Below are 27,605 nucleotides of genomic sequence, written 5' to 3'. Positions count from 1 at the left end.
GCAGAATGAATGTGGACCACGTATGCTCCACAGCATAATGATGAGCAAGGGCCAATTAACCACAGCACGCCCTCATTAAACATTCAAAGTGTAATGTTATATTACTTTTTTCGTTATTTTTCTTTTTTGATTATTATTATTTTGAGATTTTCTGGTTTATGGTATGTATTTTTTCTGTGTTTATAATCGTGTGTTCCATGTCAAAACGTTTCATAGTTTTTTTACTAGAATTATGTTTATTTTTATGTTATATTGAATGTTTCGCTTAAAACATAAATTGTAATTGTCTTATATGAGCAACTCAGCAAAAATAATCCAAAAACCCAGTATTATTTTTATTGGACAAATATTATGTTTTAAGCCAAAAATTATTAAATTATGGTTATGTTTGTCGAATCCCTCATCTTAGCTTTAATCCGGGTGAAATCCGGACCGGATATACCCAGTTCTAATTAGGGGCTTCGAATGACAGTTTAATTATAACGAACTAATTTTCTAGAATTTTAAACTGATATTATCAGATGAATTTCGTATATGAATATATTAAAAATAAATCTTTGGTCATCTCTTTAACGGATATAAAATTAAATGTATTAGTTTCATTTATATAATTCGGTTACAGTCCCGCTGACCACTAGAAACGTCGAGTATGTTTCTGACTATGTACTATGTTATTGATTTGTGTTTATATCATATGATTTATTTTAACAATCATAATATACGGTGTTACGTTTTACCAGTAAATATTATGGTGTATATGCTTTGCTGGTGTAATATTTACATCGGGAAGTAAAAGCAAATGTCATTGAAGATACAACCTTATAGATTTGGGCCTCAGATTATGTCACTGTTTCATGATCATTTGCTTTCCTAAAACGCAAGTGGGTGAACAGTTTTCTGTGCCACATACGCCACCGACTATTTGTAGTATATAGTAGTTTTAAAGTATTTTCAGTCTTAATACGTTTCATTTTAGGATTAATTTTGAGTGTCCGGACGTCGAGGCAGAATACAAAATACGGAATAAAAAGTTCCACTGAACGTTTTTGCCGCGCAACATTTTACGTGGAAGCTGTCCTCTGAAGTATTTCCGAACCAATTCGACTTAGGGTCCTTCAAGAAAAGAGTACCAATTCTTATAAGACCGGCAACGCACTCGCGAGCTCTCTGGCATTGACAGTGTCCATGGACAGCGGTATCATTTAACATCAGGTGAGCTCGTTTGCCCCTGTTCTATAAAAAAATGCATGAATTCATTTATCGTACATGCAAGAGACCGTTGCGAAGAAAAGTTCACTAATCCTGAAAATCTCACATGCATTTGTTATAAATAAAAGTTTAAAAATTTTGCTGAAGTAAATATGAAGTATTCTGAAAGAGTAAAATTATAAAGTTAAACTAAGCGAGTATAGAGCGTAAAGAAACTTACCACGTTTCACTGACCCAGTTGTGTGAAAGCAAAAAATAATATAAAATTAGCAGTGAGTAGATGAGAAGAATATGTTTACTAACTAAATAGGTGTCGTGATTAGCTATTGAAGTTGGGAAAAAACAGGGACGTTACAAATATTGATATAGGCTTTATATAATTCCGTAGCAAGACGAATAACGAACTATTATTCGAACTTTCATCTTCAGGATTTGTTGCGTAGATATCCTAGACCAATACATAATTTACATTGTATATTCTCGGATGCTTAGACCCATACGAATTCTCTACAAGGAATCTTCGAAAGATGTGTACTCAATTTTGAGGTAGATGCTTAAATGAAAAATATGTTGTTAATCTTCTTGTCCTCATTTTGTTTTAGAGCATAAATAAAATAAAATATATCACATAGCAATCCGAACAAAAATTACTTTGATAACCCATTGTATTCGCTATGTTAACAATTACGCAGTTTTCTTATAACAAATTTGATATTTGCGCAACTTTACAAACACTAGTCAACTGAATGTCTGACTCAAAAATTAAGTATATGTATTTATAGCTTATCAAAATCAAAAGAAATTAAATGAAATTATTGACTCTGAAGAGTACTTCATTTACTAAGCAATCAAATTAGAAGCGTAGAATGGACGAGAAAAACTAACAAGAAACCAAGTTGCATGAATTAAATTGAATGAATTATAACTTCGTATGTAGCTCCTGCTTTTCTCAGAGATGTTTTAAATTATTAAACTTGTAAGCTGTTAAGTCAACCACAGGTTGAATAAAATGCATGTATAACACCAGAGTTTAAGTTGATATGCGCACTAAGCATTGTAATTTGAATGTCGTTCGCAGCTTCGCCGCGTCGCTTTCGTGTATTGACAAGATTTTTGCGAGAGAAATCTTAGTATATGTATGTAGTATAGTATGTGCACATACAAATTACCTAATTAAACACATTATATGCAAATAATTGTGCTTATTATTAAAGAATTCATTATTTTATAAATATTGCTTAAGGAATGTATAGTAAAAATAATAATAACAAAATAATAATTCATAAGTAGTTTTAGTTAGCAACAATTTATTTGTGGCTATGTTAGTATAATAAACAAAACAAAAAGAAAAGTCTATAATGGCGCATAGACAGTATACCAAGGTTTTAAGATGTGCGTTTTCTTTGTGATCATTTCGGATACCACAGACCAATAGCAATCTAAACGTGTTATTATACTAAGGGCCTTTCACAATGTCCGGATAGGTTCCAAATAGGCTATTTATTACTTATTTGTAGGATAAACAGTATTTTTGCGTTTCACGACTGTCAGATAGTGCTATACGTCATGAAATGCGAAGTATCTTTTTGGGAACTTTTATCTTACAAATAATTTATGTGTTGCATAGCTATTTGGCACTTTAACCATACATTGTGAAACAGGCCCTAAATATTGCGTATTCAACTCATTAAACAGGCATGACGAGGACGACGAAGGCAGGACGAGTAAAATGACAGACAATACGCCATAAACGGAAGATTATTACTATGACTTTTTTACTTTCGTTTATGTCTGCATTGAACGTTGTTAAATGAAGAGAAGGAATTCTTAAATAATGATCTATTTACTTAATATATTTGCACTATTGTATTGAATTGATTGTGATATTATATATTTTGTGGTACAAAGAAATTATAATAGCGTACAATGTTTAAAAAACAGTCTTAAAAATTGTAGAAATTCTAGAATTTTTTAAACTTCTGGGTTTAAGAGCTACCTGAAGTAAATTGTATCATCAACTGTAACATAAGCCTATTTTAGTTGGATCACTGAATACAAGCGGTCACTGAAAAAAATTTAAAATTTCCATCCATTTGTGAAGTTCATAGCCCAAACAATTACTGTTGTGTTAGGATCAGTAAGATTAAGCGGATTTTTTTATAAAATCGGGCAATACGTAATGTTAAGTTGCAAAAAAACGCCAGGCAGAGCGCTCTGGAAACTATTATATTCCGATCAATACTAATAAAAAATTATAATATTTATTTTCAAATTGTATTGCATTGTAATTAAATTTTCCATATCAAATGTTTGCAATGATTAACTATTCTTTCATATTACTCTTACATATAACATTATTTCTTACTTCTTGGCTTTTAAATATACGCACAATTATTATTGTATTCGTTCAAAAGCATATGTCATGTATATGTATGCCATGTAATATATGTTATTGGACACTTTCGCATGTATTTATTTAAAATCTTAATAGGAATTGAGGTTAGACTCCAATTACTAACTGACTAATTAATAGTCTTGAGGTAGAATTGTAATATTGCATGATGACTCAAAAGCAAATGTCATTTATTGATTTATTCCACATCGTTATACTATCTTTACCGTTATTACTAATTCGATAGAACGACACAATGTTACTCACATCAATAAGTAATATTATATTGACTAAATTATCTACAATACTAGTGAATAGCTTTTAACTAAGGTAATGTTCATTAACAGTCATAGTGTTTTATAATGTTTAATATTGTTACTTAATTATAGAATAATTCAGTAATTTTTCCTACTGAATTTAAAAGCAATATTCATTTCATCCAAGAATATATTATCTGGATACAGGTGAGAGAAAGTCGCAAGGTGTTAACGAATAATGACATTTTAATGAGCTACAAGGCACAAAAGCTTCTCAATAAATTATTTAACTTCTAAATTGTCTACCGTGACAATAAATGATGGTAAATAATACGCCTCTTCTTAATGTACCTCTCTCGCTAATTCTATAGATTCCATCAAACTAAAATCTTTGTAGAGAACCTGAGACAGACATTTCGCCACAAACCCCCCCTTCCCCACCCCCCATTTTAATTGAGAAGCTTCAGTCAAAGCACTTGCGAGTCCTTTGGCAATGTGAGTATCTATGGGCGACGGTTCACTCAACATCGTAGTTTTTTTTTAAATTTCAAATGAGTAGTTCCTGAGATTGCAGCGTCAACAAAACGAACCCTTTCAACTGCCAAAAGCCTCGTGCGTCAAAGCGGAGTTTCAAAGTTAACAAAAGACCCGTCAGTCACGCGACGGAAGCAACAAGTTTTTAATCAGCGCAGGCTATTTTTATATTCATCAAACTCCTGAAATATATATAATAAAAAGTAGAAATACTCATTTACGGTTGGGAAATCAGACTAACAGAGTCCAGATTTTATTTCACATTTGAACAGTATTATTTCCATCGAAAAAAATATTTCAAACCAAATATGTTACATGGCAGACTTTAGTATTTTTTTGCTATTCTGGGGGATCTACGCATCTAAATGTATGAAACTAATTTGGGAGGATATTGATATTTTCCAAATCACCAAAGATCTATGAAATATTTGTTAAGTAGTACCAACCTAGCTTCTCTTTGAAATAGTAAGTCGTAATCGTCATTTGTTTATTGCTAAAATTCAGTGTTTCTGTTTCATATATATTGTTTATCTATGTAATCTGTTTTGCCTGTGTATATTGTGTTTTATTTTATAATATGTATGTTAGATGTATGATTACTAATAAATAAATAAAATGCATGTTAAAAAAATATTGTTTCAACACAATAATAATTCAATATATTTTAAAATTATGGATCACTTGATCGCAGTGTTCGATTTAAGTATGAACATTTACGATGCTTTCTAACATTGAGAAAATTTAAAGTCGGCCGATGTTTGCTGTTTTCCTCAGACGGGCGCCATTCTGTAACTCTCAGTGCTAAGATCGCCCAACTTCAATGCCAAGTTTTTTACAGCGTTATACAATTACTATTGTTATTTACAGAGTAAGTATTGATGCAGCAAAGACGCAATTGTGTTTGAGCGAAATAACCCGAAATGAGGCATCATATCGCATGTTCGACTGATGCTTTTTAATCACAATGAAAAGTGACGTCGTGACTTATTATATTTCAGGACGCGTTTTGAACATACATATAAATAAAGTATTTTAATCACGTTCAAAACATGTAATATTACGCAAATATTTTTTATGTTTGAATATTTTATTTTATTTATTTAAGTATTCCTACAGCTAATCACTAAACAATATTCAAACAATAACATTACACACAAAAGCCAAAACGGAATACACATATAAACAGTAACATAAAGCACAGTTTTACAAAACACAGTTGTAAGATTGATTGATTGGTAGATTAAAATATATATTTAATATGAAGGAACAAACACCAATAACTTAATTTGAGAATGTAATTGTTATAGAAAAAAAAACACGCTGTTATTCTCTTTCAACCTAATTAAGAAATTACACTGCATCCGACATCTGACAGGCGTCTGGTGATATTTAGTTCTCATAACACGCCATTAACGCGGTATGGTTTTATGTTTCAATAAAAGCCTTTCCCTCCAATTACCGGAAAGACAATTTTCTTGTCAATATTGTATGAGACAATCAGAATAACCGAGGCTATATTTTAATTTATTTTTTTAAATATCTTGAAAATGAATATTCCATATTCTTCAATGAACTAAATCGTTTTTTGTAAGAGACATATGTATAATAGGTTAATTAAAGAAATAATCCCTTATAACTTATAACCCGTATAAATAGTCTTTAAAGGTCCATTTATATAGAGTAGAGGATGAAAGCATGAAAAAAGGTAAAGAATATCTTACCCAGACTAGCATCATACGTGTTCATATACTCTGACGTCATGAACTGTGAGACCAGTGCGGTTTTGCCAACTCCTGCGTCTCCTAACAGCACCACTCGGTATTTTGGTATCTAGAGAAATATTACACATAGACATAACATTTATTATTAACATGACACACTAACAGAAACGCACAAAATAATTAAAGAAAAAAATAACATTTTTTTTCTTTTCTTTTGGTTGTCTTTGGCCCTGTCTCAGCTTCATACTGAGGAGCAGACTGTTCCACCGATAGTCGCAAAAAGAATAAAAATGTTAAAAAAATAATAAAAATATGTTTGTTATGGAACATAAGATAGACAGGTATCACTTATTCCACGTGATTAAATTATAATTTTACTAATAATTAGCCATAAAAATAATAATAGTAAAAGTTAGCAGTGTCAATAAGTCTTGTGTAAAAGTGTATAGAAAATAAAATAAAAATTACAAATAAGAATTAAAAATATTACTGCATGACTATCCAGGAGAAAAAAATGCAATTTTCCAGTTTTAAAAAAGCTAAACGCAAAAAGTCGACGACGTATGTTAGGCACTGGAGGCTGATCACCTACTTGCCTATTAGATTTAAAACTGATGATGAAACAGATTCAGAAATCTGAGGCAAGGACCTAAAGAGGTTGTACGCCACTGATTTTTTTTAAATGTCTGATGTCTAATAATTTAAAAAAATCTTACGGGATCTAAGTCGTCTTCATCCGGCGTGGTGAGGCTGCTGGAGTCCACGGGCCTGTACCCAGAACAACATGAACCATCAAACGGAGACCTATCTGAAGCCCTGAAAACGTTTTGTTGTTACAGGGACATTTTTGTGTTGTGACTGACTGGATAGTTCCGTGGTACATGTAAAATATAATAACGTATTTACGAAGATATTATTTATGTTATAAGACAGGATAGAAGATGTAATTTTTATTAAATTAAAAAAAATACATCTGTTCAATTGAAACTTTACAACGAAAACAAATCTTTTATTATCTTGATTTATAATATCACGTAAATTTCCTAAATACTATAGACTCGGACATTTTTCTCCTTTTTGAACTCTTGAGGTGAGCTACTAGCCTTCACATTTGAATTAATTATCACTTGGAATCGAAGTCAGTCCCCAGATTTAAGCTAGATTAAAAATTGCCTTTATGTGCTAGCAGGGCTGACAAATCATCATCTTTATCAAAGCTAGCTAAATACTTAGTCGTGATCTGAAGATCAAACTTTAAGTTCGAACCCAGGCTTTGCATATTTTTCTATGTGTGTGTGTATGTGGTGAAGGAAAATCATCGTAATGCAACCTTTGAGTAAATTTTGAATAACTGCTGGCTTACCATAGTGGTAGTGCGCGGCAAAAACTTAAGAATCGCTTAGTTGTGGAACGATGGATGTCTAGGTGATACGGGCGTTATTTGACATATGGGTATCAAACTTAGCGCTAAGTGACACCTATGAATGAAAAATAATAATTTAATTGCTAGAATATGGTACAAAAATGTTATGGTGGTACACAGCATATTCTGCCACACATAATTGCATAGAAATTAGTCTAAAAAGGAATTTTACATACAAGTTACATACATTACGAGTCATATCATTATAGTCAATTATTAAATTAAAATATATTATAACGTTATCGAATTAATATTAATTATAATGTTTCAGGCAAATAATAATTAATGCAATAATGCGTTGTCGATATTTATAAACTTTAGTAGAAGATATTTTAATGTGTTTGGTAAATTATTATAAACCTCGATTGCCTTAATTAAACAAAGCTACTTTTTCATCTTTAAGGGTTATATGTTATGCACTTTCAGTACTTTTAAGAAACCCTTCCGTTACGCAAATTCTTGATATATCTTACGCATTTGTATTTGTCAAGAACTGGAAAGCTATGTAGGTCGGCATTAGCACGCCACTCTGTAATCAGTCACTTTTATCTGATTAGCACGGGTTATGGATATCTTCCGGTCTATGGTTGAATTTCTTTAGTCTATGATTATGTGGGTAGACAGTAATTTCACGCGCAACTGTCTAAAATGATTTTTGTGTAGCAATCTAATACATTCATCATCATCATGGACAATGTTATATATATAATATAGTTATATGTTACTATATAACTTATATAACTGACTAAAATACAAATAGACTTCAAATTTACTTAAAGGGTTTCCATTTCTTGAGCCTCAACAGCCCAGCTGCCCGTTACGATCATCATGTAACAAAAATGTTATACGAAAAGTTGAAATAAAATGCGAAGTTTTTCAACAACGAAATCCGTCGTTCGACAACTGAGCGGTTTTTAATGCAGTTTTTACGACTACGTTCGACTTTTTTATTGGACCTCTACGTAGTAATCTATCAAGCAGATCAGACAGTTCAGTGCCCGAGAACCTATTGAGCAAGGGTTCGACATGTTTGTTTGCTTAGACTAGGGTCCATGAAAAAGCATTGATAGTACTCATGGACAACAAATTGCAATTTAAACAAATATACCGACGCCCTACAACGTCATTGATAATACATAGTATTTTAATACAGAGGGCAGATGTCATACACATCTTCTTACCTGCTATTGGTGGAATTGACTGAGGTGTTGGAACGGCTACGTCGATTGCATATAGAGTCACCGCAATTTACCACCCCACCCTTATTGGTAATAGAGAAAGTGCGAAGTCTGTAGAGGTCATCAGAGACCCGAGGGTTGTAAGGCTTCTCAGGCAGCGAGCAGACTCGGGGTCTCGAGTGTTCCACAACTGTAATAGGTAAAAAATAACATCAAAACATCGGTTGTCTGTAAAGTCGGTTTACTGGCGATAGTTGAACGTGACAACGTCATAAGAAAATACTAATGGAATGGTTGCATTTTTCAAAAGAAATTTTTAATTTTATTTGTTTGATAAATATTTTGTATGGATATAGAGAAGGTGCTAAATAGAAATCACAATGGAATCAAGTTAGATTTATTTGTACGCATAAATACAATTATGTCATTTTTTTAAGGAACGAATGCTGCCGAACGCGGAGGCCGATTGTGCCTCATTGTCGCTTGTTCCGCGCTCTCGCTTGCACTTCAAGCCTTAAATGGAACGCCTCAGAGCGAGGTAACGCCGCATACGTCATATTTCTTCGCGCGTGCAGCCGGCTACATCGAATTATAAGACGCTGTGACGTCATAACATAATTTGTAAATAGATGTCAGATCAATTTAAATGCGAAGTCGGATAATTTATTCAGTCCCTACTAAAGGGACCTTCTTGAGTTATTACGTAATTAGCTAAGCTAACTTACAACATAACATCTATTGTTATTAGTGCTCACACCAATATTACAATTCTTATGTGTTTCAAATAAATACATTGACTTGTTGAATAGTTGTATTTTCAATTTCTAATTTTAGAAGGGCCTTTAGAGTTCTGATGATCAGTCACAAAATTAAGAAATTTGATTAGTTATAATTCTTAAACTCATCGTTTTAATTGAATAATATTTGAAATATTACAGTGTTTATACAATCCCTTCTTGGTAACTGAAAATTCAGGCTTCTAGTTCTATTGTACGTGCCCCCGGATAAAATAATTTATTATTAAACGCAATAAACATTGTGATACTAAATTCTAAGGAAAAGTTAAGAAAATCCTTTTAATATAGATAAATTGCGTGCGTTTTTGTGAGATAGTGTTATGTCAGTCCGTTAGCGATATGATAACCGGATTAGTTAAATATACTCTACATTACAAAAGGTTCATAATTTGATAAGATTCGTTTTAATGTGATAAGATTTATTTATATGAGATATTAGATGTTTGATGCGTACATTTTTAGTGATTTGCTTCCTCATAGAAAAAATTGTCAAACGTTTAATTCAAATGTCAGAAGTCAAACCAATTAGACCACATACCACTTTTGGAAGTGAAATAAAATATAAAAATGATTCTAGTTGCCCCAACCAAAAGTTTCGTGTGGAGAAGAATGCGAACGAACCTCCACACTTACTCTTTTAAAATAGGTTTTACAGTATTTTGTATACATTTTTAAATACTTTTTAGCCGGGTTAAACTAATGCAGAAATACAAAGAAACTTTCATGAGTTCCAGACGTAACGCCGACATTTGATCCCAAAAGGTCATCCCACATCGTTAAATATTTTAGATGCTCAAAGATCCTCGTAACAAGGACTTTTATGACTTTGAAAAACTTTCAAAAAGAGCACTAATGGGGACATATTTTTACAATTTGTATGGAATAATATTTAACCTATTATTAATTAAGAAAAATCTAATCGAGAGGTGTTTTCACAATTAGATTAATGTTGATTATAGATTTGCATTCTGTGCGCAGTTATTTTTTCGCATTTACAGAATATACTGGCGAAAACTAAAGTAGAGTTCGTGCCGGAATTACTTCGACGAGTTGTGATAGATATATATAAATATCGACCATTATGTCACAGATTATTGCTTATTTTAATATAATATTTTTTTATTATTTTTTCTGCTTTTATTAGATTTGCTACTGTTATATCCAAATCTGGGATCTCAGATATTTATATCGTTTTGTTTGGGTGTCGTCAGCCATTACCTGACGCCATCAACTTTTGGGTCGCTTCCTCACGATGGTTTCTATCAGCCAGTGTTAAATGCACACATAGACAAAAACCTCAGGAATTAGAGTCGCACGCTAAAGCCAACATTACTTTTATATGTTGTAATATAAAGTATAATAATGAAAAAAACGGCGAAATAAATGGTATGCGAAACTTGTCTTATTAATATGGCTCCACTAAAACCTCAAGAAAATTAATTATTCCACACCTTTCAAGGCGGTGTTATAAAACAACAAAATGGCGGTTTACGAGATTAATATAATGGAATATTATTTTAACACACCACTTAAAATAATTAAATTATACATAATGAAACAGATTGCTCATTAATATCTTGACGTTGAGGCATATTTATTACGTTATACTATTATTTTATGTAATATCTCTTAGTTTTTTTTTGTTTTAATATAAGATAAGCTTCATACATAATAATTTTATTTTTATTTTAATATACAATAATACCGTTTTGTAAAATACATTGATTACAATGTATAATATACTAATAGTACATTTAAATGCATTTTTTATGAAATTGGAAGCAGACTTTAACAGAGAATGTTAAGTGATATGGCCATCACATGCGGGCGACACGGGAGTGTTCACACACTTACATTGCTAGAAGGCTCGCAAGTGCGTTGCCGCCCTAAGTTGAATTGGTTCTAAAATACTTCAGTCGGCAGCTGGTTCCGCTGAATGATGGTGCGTAGCAAAAACTGCCTAAAAAAACGCATATAATTACTGTATTTAGATTTAACTCACCAGGTAATTCCAAGAAATTGGATGTTCGTCTCTGCCGTCCACGGACCGTATTTTGAAAATTCAAAGGTCCTATATCTTCAACTGAATCGCAATTTGAGACCGTGGAATCTCTTGATCCTCTTCTGCTTGCTAGATATGCTAAACCTCCTTTTACAGAACTCCTTCTCATAGGAGAGCATGGTCTACTGATGCTTGTTGACCTGGTCTGCGGAGTGTCATCAGTGAAATCCGTTAAATCAGATGTAGACTTGCGGCAAACTCTTGATGATGTCGTCGTTGCTTCGTCATCAGCATCATGCATCAACGCCGATGGGGTGCCAGCCATAGCATCGGTGGAATCATCAGTATGGCTGGATATAATGCTTGGTGATGTCACCATGCGTGGAGAACTCACTGTGGAAGTTGAGCTGAATAATTTCCTGGTTCTGTTTGGTGATACATAACCAGGGTTTGTGTGAATGTGCACGGGAGGAGGTTTTGGTGACCTGGACTTCTCTCGCCGATGGTGCTTCAATGATGTCGTGTAGTGGAGGCCTCTGTCGATATGGCAGGGGCTGGAGTGTTCGGAGGGAGATTTTGGTGGGTTGAAGTTGAAATGCCTTGGGCTCATGGGGCTTCTGTGCCCGTGGGCAAGAGGGCTTTTTGGTGGGGCATGCTTATCGTAACTGCAGCCAGATTGAGGGGTGTAGTACCCTGAAGATGATGTGCTTGAAGTAATTGATGGGCTTTTTTGGGGAAAGATGAAATGCCGTGGGCTCTTGGGTGTTAGGGGTTTTGGGGAGATGGGAGGATAACCGCTGGGACTGTTTACTGCCATTTCGTTTCACCTTTAGCGCCTCGGTTGAAGAAACATTTCCCGCAGCTGAAAAGAAAATAAATTTTGAGACTTTAAAAGTTTTGTACTACAGCTTGTATTTACCAACTTAGTTCATGTCAATCATAAGTATATCAAATTTTTTTAAACTCTGATGATTGATTTATATGATAAAAAAATTTGACTAAAATATATAGTCCACGTTTAATTTATTATATTCTTACTGCCTCATATTACACTAAAACCATGACAACGCTATTAGGTGATATTTACGGGCTTATTATTAAGGTGACCTATTTGTGAGGAACAAAAGAACTTCATATTACACGTTAAGCATTAAAGATCGCCGATAAAAAACTCATATCATACGTTGTAGAAGGCATTATATAGGACTCTTTAATAATATGATATTTTTATTCCCCTTTACAATCTTAACTATAATTATTGCTTTGTTACGATATTAACTTACTTTGTAACATACTTATTAAGTGCTCTTTCGAGAAACCTTTGCAAAGGTTATTGATATAATAAACGGGTTTAAGTATAGTAATCATATTATATATGTCGGAGCGCTGGTGTCAGCTGCTATTGTCATTATAATTTAATAACTAAATCTAATAAGCTCGTAACTGTTCTGTGGTTTATTTAATTTTTTTATTAGATCTACAATTTAACTACTATCGAATTGTCTATAGTAATAGTAATATCTATTTTAATGACGTTGCAGCAAAGGCGTCTGCCACTGTCATTATAATTTAAAAACAACAAATTCCAAATTCAAAACCATACGAATGGTTTATGTAATGTTGCTAGATTTACAAATTAACGATTACGGTCATTATTATTATTAAAAATAATTTATCATAACTTTAAACATTTAAGACCTAACCCTAAATACAATTTAATATTAAAGTAATCTTTGACACTCGTTACTATGACTTCGGTTTACTTTGTAGTCGATTTGGGTTCAGTTGTGGAAAGAGTATACGAAATGTTCCGAAATTTGGTCACAAATTCGGGTTACTATAGATACAGGGACTGGTCGGTGCGGCCCTCAGTTTGAATTAAGCAGAAACCTTTAAAGAGTAGACTCTAATGTCGAAATTAAGCGGCTGCTGTCAACAAACAAATTTTTGACGCAGAAATTTATTGAAGATAATGTTCAATAACTTATTTGCAGGTTCTGATTTCGGTTGCTTTTTTCTTTGCTATCCTGTCGTGACCTAAGCATTGGCAAGCTTTTAGTATTTACTTAATTAAATTCTAAACACTTTTTATGAAACATATTCTTAAGAATCTTGCTACAAGTGCGTATGTGCAATAGTTACTCATTTGACTCGTTCGGTTGTTTACGAATTGACTTTTAAATTAACGCAATGCGTGTGAGTGGTTCTTCTCCGAACAATTAGTACATACACTCAGACGTTGTTAGCGACGCGTTATGACATCCACAAAAACTCTACAATTAGACCGTGTCATTAAAAAAGAAAGCTACCCGTGACAATAATGACGCTCAGAATGTCTGTTTTCATACATAAGACAGTATTTCAATTATGTCTAGATTTAGATTTACTATATGTAAAAGTCTTTAAGTAATAGTATACTATATATATATTTTAAAATGTTTAGGTCAAAGATTTATCTTATTGAAATAGGAACACATGTAACAACTCTTGCTTTAGTTACTGTTCTTATATGAAAATACACCTTTCATTTTTTATTTCAACAAAATTTTCTCTTAATCGCCCTAAGAATGATCATCTTGCATGTCATCTTAAGTCATCAAATTAGATAACACAATATTAAATTCATCTTATTACTATTTTGTACATCATAATTTCAAAACGAAAAATCAAGTTGGCAATTTCTCATGTAAAAGATTTCATTGACCCCAGAGGTTGGTCTGATACCTTCCCGTTTCCATCATGATTCAGAAATTGTGTTTTCTTTGTATTAGGTTTGCGGTGCGAAAATTGAAATCAAGGCGTTATTGTGCCAACTTTTATTAATTTTCACAAAATTCGACGTGCAAAGTAAACTGTATTGTTGGCTTTAATAAAGTCGCTATGATTAGTTTTTGGCTTGTATTTAATTATTCCCATTTTCTGTGGTTTTCTGCCTGATTCAGTATATTTTTACTGTAAAGGCTGATTAATATCTACCTGCTCACCTTCTACAATTTAAAAATTCAACGAAAGGACTGGCTTATGAACAAACCGTTAGAGCTGCTTCTGAGACCTATTATGTAATTACACACTTTATTCATTCACTCACTGACACACTCACTCACTCACACATTTCCACCCACACACTCACTCATGCACTCAGGTGTGTTGATAACAGTTCAAAAATAACAAAAAATAATAAAATACAAGATGTAATTATTTCAAGGAATTCAGAATTAAGTATGTTATGGAAGAATTACACACACAGATATTTTTTACTTAAAAGGGCTCCCAAATGTTACAGGAATAAACACTATTTTATTTATTTATTTACTAAAAAGATGATAAAACTTTTATGTTATACCATATTTCTGTGTCTGTTTCATTGTCTTTTTACTTTATAGGCAAGTGAATAAAGCACACGTCGATCTTTGTGACAGTTACCCATCGTTATAGTAATGAAGCTTTAATTAACATTTATAACTAATAAAGTGACCCTTAACGGCCCAATAAATTCTGATTTTATGTCTGTTAAATTTTAATGAAAAAACTTTTCACTGAAATTAATAGAGTTCTGTGGTTTAAATTTCAAAGAAATTTGGGACGAACTAGCTATGGTTTTATTATACATATCGAATTATTATATTTTATAAAATATATAATCTTCAATCTTTAGATTGAGAATAAGATATTGGTTTTGTAGTGTGGTTGGTAGGCGTCCATATCAAATTCACTTAGGTTACTTTTTAGGTATTTTGACTATATTGATAGACATTCCTGGGTTCATAGTTTGACAGTTTACCAAAGTTATTGTTACCAGTCAGGTGAGCCTCTTTCACCCGCCGATTTCAAGGCAATGCGTAATTTTCCAAAAATGCCTTTATTTAGCTTTATTAGTAGTTGTACAAGTTGTACAACTGAGCCTCGAAATGTGGTTACAGAATCCCGCGAGAGGACTATACAAATTATTATAAAAATTCAAACATATTTCAAAGATGACGATTTGAAGGGATTTGCTCAATATTATATTTATCGTAAATCTATCCCAAAGAAAAATTTGTTAATCGTTGAGCGAATATTATTTTCGAGTCGATCCATCTCTCTTCGAAAACAAATCTTCCGTTTGACATTGATGGATAACTATAGAATATTTTGTTACTGTTATAAGAATACTTTCACAGTTACAATTTAAACCAAAAAGACCTGGCACTGTACAAATAAAAATATATCGCTTTCTGGTTTAACATGCCTGTCTCTTTTGGGTCAATACAAATAAAAAAAATAGACGAAATAGTTTATTGAAAAGAGGGTAATTAGGCAGATTTGAGTATGAATAAATATTTAACTGTGTAAAAGTTATGTTAATAAAAGACAGTAATATTTCATTTTTTAAATGGATGCACCGCACGTATTATGTAATAATTAATCATCTAATATAATTGTTTACAATATATTATTCATTATGGATATAAAGAGGCTATAACAACAATAATAATATATATCCTCTATGTGATAAAGACTCTTTGACGTTTATTGTAATAAGGATGATAGGCCAAAGCGTATACCCCAAAACATCCCAGAATCCTACTATGAAAACCTACCTTATATTGCATATCTGACGACAATTTTGAGTATTTGTTCCGCACGATTCCATTGCGTCATCAGCGCTATGGAAATTAATAGAACAACATCGAAACTGCAAACAAACACAATGGTTTCGCATTGAAACTCACAGAGGACCGACACTACTTTTCTATCCTTACTTCTATACTTAATACTTCTCCTTTTTTTACAAATTTGCCTTATTTCCAACAAAAATGATGTTAGATGTTAAACATCACAAAGTAAAAGTTGTAGCTAAAAAGGCACCCACCTACAGAGCGGTTTGTGAGATAATAATAGTGGAAGCAAAATACGTTTTAAATTCGAAAACGACTCGAAGGCGTAACAAGAAAAACCTTTTTACATCATTACAACAATCGCTCCAGACTATTTGAGCTGAGTGCCGAATTGCAAAATTGCGTGACAAAAGAAATTATCATTTATACGCGTACATATTTATAACATTACTAAAGATTTATTCGATTTCTATAAAACGCCACCTTGTGAAATATTTTTAACAGAAATCCTTAATAATGTTATAAACAAACAAGATGGCCTGACGAAAGTAACTACAAGATAGAATCTATCTTTATATGTTAGAAATTATGTTAATGAGAACTTCGTGTCAGTTGTTTTATTAGAATGGCAACACATTACAGGTTTTAAGATGTCAATGTGTAAAAGTCAATTTGTCTTATATCGTTAATAGTCGCTTAAACGCCCATATCCAATTCCAAGATATCAACTTCGTGTGTAGGTCGGGACGGAGAACGCGGTGTTAAATTCTCATGAATGCTGTCACAGATATTATTTAACTAATTATTCGTTAGAATAATACATGTACGTTTTGTTTTTTGGTATTATACAATTTTTAATAATATCTGTATGCAAACAGAAATAAAAATATATGATCATTATTATTTTCTTTAATAGTAATAGTAATGATAATTAAAAAATAATAAATATAAAATTAATACAAATTTTAAAAGCTTGGTCCCTGTAGCAGTATACCCTTAACCCTGGCTGTAATTTGCGACACATATTCGTGAAGCATATTATTCATCACATGAATAACCTACCATTACTAAACATTAGTAAAATCACGCGATTTTTCTACACATAATAAAGGTACCTTCTTTCTATTAGCCCAGCTTTTCAAAGCTTTGAAAGCTCCTTTTGTATTCATTTAGGGGCATTTCGGTAATCTTTACATGGTGGTGAAATAGTATAATACGATCATAATGTAGGTTGTACAAAGTCCCGTAAAATCTAATATTAATGCAGACTGTCAAAATACGGAAAGTCGTAATGCAGGGAAAATGCAAGGCAACAAACGACCTTAGAACGAAGAAGTAGTGGTTGCGGAATGTATGAGAGTGGATTGGCATCACATGCGCCGATAAACTTTTTGGACCAGCCCAAAGTAACCGACGGTTCAAGTTGTTTACACGCAACCTTTAAAAACAAAAGCTTAAGTGGCTCCAGAAGAAGAAACTCATATAAAATTATTACAGACTTCTGTGTCTAATTTATTCATTTATATTAAAGTACGGAGTACAATAACAACAATAAATAAAAATAAAAATAATTAAAAGAATATACACGCGTTGAAATACGAGTAAAATGTGATAATTTTAATCACATACTACTATTAGTGTATATGATGTATATGTGAGAGAAGAAATAAAGATAATTATTATTATTATTATTAGTGAACTCTATTCTACTCACTAATATTAGTGAAAAGTGCAACTAAAACATATAAAATCATTTCATTTATATTATCGGTAATGTATCAAACCTTTCATACCGAACCTAAATAGAAAAGTAATATTACGAAGAATTTCGGTGAAAAGATCCGTATATATTTTTCTACGTTATTACAATTAGAGATCTATTTTATTATATGTATCCCATTTGCTAACATTATCTGTGAAAATCTGGTACCATTAATAAAACAACAGATTAATAACACCAGGGAACAGATTTTCATTGCATGGAAAATTATGCGTTAATTATGACTTTTGTTCTTTGTCGTAGTGTTGTTTTTAGGTCGGCCGTTGGATTGTTTGTATCAGCTCGTGTTTATTATTATGTTTTACGAAAAATCTATTGTTAATCCAGAAATCTTTTATAAGATTTTCTTTCTTGGTTTATTCTCGAGGTCTGTTTTCTAATACTCTTATTATACTGATTTAAAGTAAGCGACCTTGGTAACATTCCTCCATCCTTCAAATGTCTTGATGGATCCGTAGCTACTTCACATAGATCACAAAGACTTTCAGGACAACGGTCAGAATAGCTGTGGGGGTTGATTACAACTAAGCTGCTGGTAGTAACAACATGAGTTCAATGTGCTTATAAAATGTATTATAATTTTACACTTTCTAATCATGGTTCAATACTAGCTGTCATAAAGGAACACTTAGATCAAGCGTGCCCAAAACTACTTTTAATAACTCTCGAATTTTATGTCATAACTATACCTAATTGTGATAATTAATCCCCATAAGAGCTATATAACATGATTGGCAATCTTGACTAAGGAACTTGTAATTAAACAAGACGCTAGGGATTGGTCAACATCGATTTGCATAGTATTAGTGGTTTATGGTAATTAGATTACAGGCAGTAAAGTCAATTTTAACTATTCAAATTGTATTAATTATATATGTATGCGCTGTATTTAATTCGTGTTCCGTCTATGCTGGATGAAACCGTTACTTTAGCCAACTTCAATGCTGAGTCTACCGCGCCCAAATTTAAGTGAAGATACAGAATGTCAGCAAAATAGGGTTGTGTTTTTCCTTCTTTATAACGTAATATTTAGGTGTAATTGTTGTAAATATATTTCATGATATATATATATCTAAATCTATTACTCAAAACTTAGCGATTAGAGGAGAGTCTGTTGTCAGTTCTTCTTGTCCGCTTCTCGCCATGGACTTGCGAACTGGTAGTAAATGTAAATTTAGAATCAATTTAACATCTTTTCTGTTGATGTTCATAAGTGTACTTGTTTACGTACATGTTACTTATTTTGAGTTAGAGTTCGTTAATATAGTAAAATGAACAAGTCCCAAATTGAAAATACTATTATTATTATTTCAGCTTTGTTAATGAATCTATACAGAAATTAGTTAGTGGCCTGTAAGAGATCTCTCGAAAGCGACGAAGCTGCCAGTTGCCCTCCTTTTCATTTAATTATGTTTCTACAACGAAGTGTTAATAAATAATAAATAAATAAAAATTAGGTTAGTTTTTAATCGGTATTTATGGCCTTCTTTATCGTTTTTTTTTATATTTATAAGTTATTTATATTAATCAAATGGCTTAAATGAACGAATCTCTATATGAAAATAAATATTTCACTACACAAGTACAATAGGTCGTCCAATTATTTTGTTACAACCATGATTGTATTGAATATACAAAATTTCATATCAATCTCTTCTATATAAACCACGTATTTCAATATTTTAGAAATGTGAAAAACCGACTCACAAAATCCTTGTTGACCTGATTTCGTGAGGTTTCGACGGCGCTTGAAAATCAAAGCTACACGAATTGTTCAAGTTTTACTATTATATAGCTGCCATTAAGTTTCTGTAAAATCGATGCACTGAATTCAAATATTGTTATACAAAATAATCCATATAACAAATAAAATTTTATATAAGGGAAATGATAAGATGACTTCGGAAGTCTTGTTTCTTATTTATAAAAGCAAAATCAGTCTAAATGCAAATGAAGTAATTTTTAATGAATATCGGGATAACAAGAAAAGAAACGAGGCTGAGCGCAAGAGGCTAGCCAATATGATATTCCAAACGGGTGTCGATACTCAAAGAGTGGTAAGAAAAGCAAGAAGAAATAAAAGGTAAAGGTTCTTCATCATAAACACAATTATTACGATAATAATTGTGTTTATTATCGTAATAATTGCGTGCGATATTTATATAAAATTATTATTATTTACGAGATGAACTAAACCTTAATCAAAGCCAAAACAATTCTAGAATTTAAAGATTTCTTTTATCTTTTGGACCCGTTAAACAGCACTGAAAGTCATTTATTATGATCTAAAGTTTACTTAATCTATTTGGTAAATAATTAAATAAGGTTTTTAAGTATATCTTTATACAAGCTAAAGCACGCAACTATATTTAATGATTTTCATATTTCAGTTAACAACAAATGCTATGTCCACTTAGTTATATTTCATCAGGTCTTATTTCTAGCAAATAGCCCCATAAACTTCTCTGTTAAATTTTAATAGAAACTTAAAAAGGTTTTTTTTTCAAAACTAGTGTTATCCGGCGTCCGAACCGGTCCCGTCATAAAATTCGTCCAACTATACTACCCCTTTGCTAAATTTTATCTTTATATCTCAATCAATTCGTTAAGTGATTCGGCTTATATATATTATTTGATATGATATATAATTTAAGGGACGACTCTGAGTACGCCTATTAATCTTTTATAAGATTCAAAGAGGCAACGTTTTCTGTTTCAACATTACTAACAACATTATTGAATTGTTCGAGAACATTCCCCGAGCTTGAAATAAACAGAAACAACTGTATATTCACGTAAAAGCAAAATGGATTATGTCGAACAATTCAATAGACATGATTTCTTACAGCGACGTTTTCAATATCTTTATTCAACGAGAAACCCGACGAACCTCTGTATATTAAAGGTATATAAATAAAACAGTATCAAATATGTATTTACAAATGTATATCTTTTTATTTATGATATACAAAAAAAAGATCAGTGGCGCTACAACCTCTTTAGGTCTTGGCCTAAGATTTTTAAATCTGTTTCATTATCATTTTTAAATCTAATAGGCAAGTAGGTGATCAGCCTCCAGTGCCTGACACACGTCGTCGACTTTTTCAGTCTAAAAAATGTCGGTTTCCTCACGATGTTTTCCTTCACCTTTCGAGCAAATTTTAAATACGGACATAGAAAGAAAATACATTTTTTACTTGATGTATGTATTATCTTTTTATTTATTTTATTTTTTTAATACGAGGGGCCAGACCAAACGCCACTCACTGCGGACAAAGTTAACTAAGATTGATTAAGATTTTAAGAGGTTTTTTTGATTATTTTTTTATATAACAAAGGAACAGGGCCGGAGGCATACTTGATGTTCAGTGATACCGCCGCCTATTGAAATCCATATAGCCACAGAGTACGCAAGTGCTATGCCTTTTAAATAAATGAAATACTTTTAAAAAATACATAGCAAAACAACTTAATAATACAGCGAAATCACCCTTATAGTTAGTAGCATAATTTGAATTTACTTGTTTCAAATTATACTGATTACTTGGTTTCAATTCTACTCAAAGACGATTGAAACCTCAAATATTGTATCAAAATATTGTTTAAATATAACTAAATACTTCTCTTATATTAATGCAGAAATATTTGTTGAGTTTTGGCCAAACATTTTACGTTATAAAAATGTTTTTAAAATGAAACCGATGCCGTAATTTCTGGACTACGGTGTAATATCCTTCATAATACCTGAATGAATAGAATAGTGAATGCTTTTATAATGAACTGGGCTATTCATAGACTACAAAAGTGTCATATTATACGCCTACGTTAAGCCCAGGTGATGCCACAATTAAAATTCTACGAGTTAGGAGTGTACTGCACTGTTATAAATTGCTACGCGCTCTTTGGTCGTAGGCATCTTCCATTTATTTTATTTAATAAATAGACTTACCGCTATCCATTTCTTTCTTTAATTAAGGTACCTTTAGGTAAAGTTCCTTACTAAATTTATACAGATAAAAAAACTGTATGTCGTGCCTATATACAATGAATTAACGTTGGATAAAAACCTTCTACCAAGTATGAAAACCTAATATGAATATCCTTCAAAATCTACAGATAAACAAATTTTGACAGAATAATATTGCTGTTATGAAACTTTTAATTAACTAAACATTAAATTAAATGATTCTAATTTAACATTTACTGCCAGTTCTCAAATCAAGGGCGTAGAACGAAAGAGAAGAACTGATAATAAACTCTCCGCCACTCTTTTTAATCGCCAAGTTTTTTTTACACAATGTTTGTAAGGAGCTGCAACCATTACAGCATATTCCAAATGACATCTTGAGTAATAAAGAATAATAAAATAAATTAAAAACAAAGATTGTCCTCTATCAGCAGAAGGCATGGTGAAATAGGAGCACGCACTTACATACTCGTGAGAACAACACGCAAATACGTAGTTTAAACAACTAATATTACCTTATTACTGGACTGTGGTCTGTTTATCAAGCTATTTTAGACCTAACGTTGTAAATGTTTTAGCCCGTAAAGGGGCATCAAGGCTTTTTGCCTCAGGAGCTATGGCTCCTGTCATGTGAGCTAAAACTACATATCGCCTCCGACATATGAAATTTCGAGGCCATGTCTAAACCAGCATCGGCGGAGTACAGAATACAAATTTAATTATAATTTCCGCTCTGACCGGTATTCGATGCCCCAGGCGTAGTCTGATATCGACCTAAGTTTATTTTATTAAATATGTAATAGTTAAACATAACAGGGACTTTTATGTAGATTTTGTCTTAAAACTAACATCACATTGCTGTGTTGTTAATGGTTTCCGAAGCGTATTTAATATAGGGTTTTTTATTGGCATGTTTGAACACTTCATTTACATTAACAAAGATGATCAATATTTACTTAGTATAAATATAAAAATAAATATAGTATACCTTGTTTTCATCAGGAATAATGTAGCATTAGTGAAAGATTTTACATCAGTCCATTGGTTTTAGAGCCTCATGAATGCAAACAAACAAATCTTTCCTCATTTTAATATTAGTGTAGTACATATTAAAATAATATGTAAATGTGTGATATGACTTAATTTGATCGTTTGATCCAACAATTAGAAGAAATTGATTAATTGCTTCATTTTATTGTTCTAACAAATACAAGTATTATTAATGGATTAACGACGATACTATGATAACAATAAAATAGTCATAAAATGTATTATTATTAGTGAGTAATCCTTTAGTTTGGTTGGATTAGTCAAGTTCTTATTTTTAATACCAAATTGGACTCATATTAAAATAATTATTAGATATATTTTGAAGATTTATATAATTTGAAAGCCTACTCTACTACTCCTACTAGCTCATTTATTAATTAAGATAAAGCGTGTTCTTGGAGAAACTGATCGTGTTTAACAGGCAAAAGATCATGTGACCCGTCACTGTCTGTTCTTTCTGTACACTGTCAAAAGAGAGGCGCTGGGCAGAAACTGGTGGAAACAGATTGTCCGCTTTTTCCTTGATGACAACAAAGCTCAAGCAAGAGCTACCAATTGAAGAGAGAAGCATTCTACAAATAATATATAATTTCATGACAACATCTATATGTTAAATTCAACATATAGATGTTGTCATGAAATTATATACTTCCATTTAAAGATAAGATAAACAAATCTGTGGCGATACACCCTCTAGGCTGTACTGTTTTTTTTTGCCTAAGATTTGATTCGCCATTATTTTTATTATACTTAAAATACACTATTATCCCCATCCATTTGTCGTGGACTGTCATATAGGGCATCCAAGAACGAACGTGGGCAGAAAAAAAGATGCCCCAGTTAATCACACACCCCGAAAACAGAATGTCGTCGTATGTTTATAAGGTCGACTTGCATCGTGTAAGAATTTAATGAATTTATCTGCAACTGTTATATGACTGAGACATTTTTCACATCTGTGTTTTGTCGCATTTAATCACAGTTTAAAGGGCGCGCATCTGGGTCAAGGGACGGGGACGGAACTTGGGACAGGAATAATTCCTATCAGAGTTACCGCTTGTACATGACAGGTAACGATAAATCTGTTCGACTGTTCGACTTCTTGCAGAGATTTTGGATTAAAATAATAAAAAACATATACAGAAATCTGATATTATTAAATATCAGATATTATATATATTATTCTGTATATGTTTCATGATTATTTGTCAATCTAATAGGTAAGTGCTCAGATTCCTGTGCCTGACATACGCCGTCCACTTTTCGTCAGGGTGCGGTGTCACTGTTCGAGCGAATGTTAAATGTGCCAGGGATTGAACCTACGACCTCAGGGATCAGAGTCGCATGCTGAAGCCACTAGACCACCACTGCTCCTGATTAAGCTATATTATAACTATATAATAAGCTATAATTGGCGATTCTCGTAATTTAATGAGTAATCAAATGCTTTGCCATTTCAATAAACGTTAATTTTACTTGCTTGTTGGTTATTTATGTTTCAAGATCGAGTGCGCTTTGATAGTACGTTTTACACAAATTCATATGCATTCAATTCATTTATTATTATTTACGTGAATTAATTGGAGGTTTAAATTTATTAAGGACGATCTTGTCCCTTGATATTGGTCGATGGCAATATGGAGACTTAACACTTTCTACTGTACGTCAAAAATGTACTAGATTTTAGTCTCGTTTCTGAATATGTGGGTTATTCAGAAGCATTTGGTCAATCCGCTGATATGAGGGTAAAAATTCTTTGATTGATTTTATAGATTTTTGCACAAATTTTGGTTGACCTAAGTTTTTTTTTGTTTAGTTTTTGGTAATTTTATTTTATTTTTTTAGATAAGTCATTTTTTTGTTTGTTTTGTTAAATATTTGTATGATCGCTTCGTGTATTACATGTTTGTTTATAACTGCTTGTCACATTAAAAATAGTTTTTTGTGATTATTTTACCGAGTGTGCCGAGCGTTGGCATTTTTTTTATCAATAAAAAAAATAAAATGACTTGATTATTAATTGTGTGTGTGTGTTGTGAGTTGGAATACGTTAATATTATTAGTATAGATAAAACTTAGTGTACATTACTTTCTTCAACAAATTATAATAAGAAGCAGTTTAGTTTTTGCAAGAAATAAAAAAAATTGTATGTATTACAAGTACAATATATATTTTTTTTCTCTGAATCATCATCCATGTTACAAGGAAAATCAAATTCTTATGGAAACATGTTTTAGATACACGTATGAAAATAACACGAATACTTAAAAAAGCGCCAAATCAGATCAATGCAACTTCCTCACAATCCAGTTGCCTCATGTCGCATGGGTCCATGGTCCGAATATACACTTTACTATACGCACAAATCAACTTGACACCTGATTTGGCGATAATTACACTTGGCAAGGAGCCTAGTTAACTTACACGCACAAATCAACTTGGTACCTGATTTGGAGATAATGATTCTTGGCGAGATGCCTCGTTAACTTGCGTGAGAGTGTGTGGAAAGGAAAATAATAATAATAGTTATTAGTTAGTTAGTTAAAACAGCAAGGTTTCTAAAACCATTCGGCGAAAGTGCTGGTTTTGCTGCTCGAGCATGCTTGATGTCCTGGTTTCGCCAATGATGCGCCAAATGGGATTTTCTCTCTTCTTGCTCCTACAGCGCTAACCTTAAAAGCCTTGAATAGTCAACGGCTGAGCACCTATTAGTCTAATTAATTACATTACGATTCGGGCTCTGGATTTCTATAACGCGTTTAACTTATTTAAAATATAATAAGATCAGTTATAAATTAAAAGCTTAATACTAGTACTAGGCTTCAAAGGAATTCATTGGAGCCAATGCAAGCAATTACTATGTGACCTACGTATTCCATTTAATCTTTTGCGGCGGAATGTTGAATATATTACAACTAAAGTTTATCGTATTCATAGACTGTATTTGGGTCTCCTATTTATTTATTACTAATGACAGGGGAAAACAGGATAAATATTGCTAAATATTCTCTATAAAGACATGGATCGAAAAATATGGAGGATGGTTTTTACCCTTAAAGGGACAATAGAAATACTAGACCACTAAAAAATAATGTTTTTGAACTTATTATAACAAAACTAATACTCGTGTTACCTAACCAATTCATTAAAAAGCTTTTATAATAACAATAATGGTTTAATACACAAAAATAAATAAAGATTTGAACACGTGACAAGCTGTAAAACAGAAATTAACTGGGTTGCCAATAACTTCTGCCGGCCGGCAACGCACTCGCGAGCCCACTGGTATTGAGAGTGTCCATGGGCGGCGGTATCACTTAACATCAGGTGAGCCTCCTGCCCGTTTGCCCTCTGTTCTATAAAACAAAATATTAGTGTTTTTTTTTTTACTTTTTACTTGTACTAGATTACTTTTTTATTATCATACTCTTATAACATAAAATTGTTGTTTGGACAAGTAATACGCAGATATTCACACAATTTAGAAAAAACTCATAACTGGCATAGTGTGTGATGGCCTCCAACCAGACCACGGAGCAGATCCTCTACTCGCTGCATCCATCAAATAAAGCCCCTTGAAGGGCTTACCATCATACCCACGGGCAGAGGCTTGCCGAATACAGGAGAGAGAGAGTGGCAGAAGTTCTCCGGCGCCACTAACAAACGAAGAGTGCAACTGACGAAGAATATAAGCCAAACCATAACACTCAATTTCTAAATTGGTTAAATCAGATCAATAAGTTGTAATCAAAATAGCTTATCGCAGGATAAGAGTATTGATTTGGGACCGGAACGTAGTGCAGTGATAAAATGTCTACTGCTGCAGCTTCAATATGCAGATTTAGACTCTATTTCACTAGCGTTCAAATAAAAAAAAAATAGTAATTGTACTTGCTTGTTTTCTGTTTCATATACAATTATACATATTATATTGTTTACCTATGTTATCTGTTTTGGCTGTTTCTGTACTGTCTTTTTGATTTGTCTTATAATATTATGTATAAGTATAAGCTGTAAGATTACTTATAATTAATTAAATAAGTTAAGTAATATATATATATAAATATATTAAATAAAAACTATGAAATTTAAGCCGTTAAATAATAATTTATCATAAAATAGTAAAAAATTACAGTCAAACTTAATAAAGAGCAGTGTTGGCGTCTCACATCACTGAGATCGTAGGTTCGATCCCCGCCTGTGCACCAATGGTCTTTTCACATTCGCTTGAAAAGTGAAGGAAAATCGCGAGGTAACCGAATATTTAAGACCCAAGAAGTCGTCGGCGTGTGTCAGGCATAAACCGATCATCCATTTGCCCAATAAAGTAAAAGTCATTAAAGCTGCCCACTGAAGTATTTCCGACCTAATTTGACTTAGGGTCCTTCAAGAAAAGAGCGTACCAATTCTTAAAAGGCCGGCAACGCACTCGCAAGCCCTGTGTCATTGAGTGTCCATGGGCGGCGGTATCACTAAACATCAGATAAGCCTCCTGCCCGTCTGCCCCCTGTTCTATAAAAATAAAATACATGATCATGTAAATAAATCTGAGGCCCAAACCGAAATAGGTGTAGCCATCAATTTATTGTATATTTCGGAAATTTGAGGACCAAATTATTGTGATAATTAACCAAAATTCGCTTCTATTTAATTTTTAATTGAAAGCAATTTGTCACACACGGAACGCTGTTTCAAT

At 32.4% G+C, this 27,605-nt stretch overlaps 1 protein-coding gene across 1 annotated transcript in view; it reads right to left on the bottom strand.

The window, feature by feature from the left end:
- Positions 1-27,605, bottom strand: part of LOC111000643 — a 47,355-nt gene that overhangs the window by 14,487 nt on the left and 5,263 nt on the right. Inside the window, exons 2-5 of the mRNA XM_022270171.2 lie at positions 11,514-12,375; positions 8,718-8,904; positions 6,830-6,929; positions 6,114-6,222 (exon numbers count right to left, since the gene is read on the bottom strand). Of these exons, the coding sequence (XP_022125863.1) occupies positions 6,114-6,222; positions 6,830-6,929; positions 8,718-8,904; positions 11,514-12,330 (1,213 nt within the window). The 5' untranslated portion in view covers positions 12,331-12,375. The remainder of the gene's footprint in view (positions 1-6,113; positions 6,223-6,829; positions 6,930-8,717; positions 8,905-11,513; positions 12,376-27,605) is intronic.

The sequence above is a fragment of the Pieris rapae genome, chromosome 5 (genome assembly GCF_905147795.1).
Source record: "Pieris rapae chromosome 5, ilPieRapa1.1, whole genome shotgun sequence".
NCBI lineage: Eukaryota > Metazoa > Arthropoda > Insecta > Lepidoptera > Pieridae > Pieris > Pieris rapae.
Note: the sequence above shows the minus strand (reverse complement) of the source record. Positions and strands in the feature narration are given on the sequence as shown.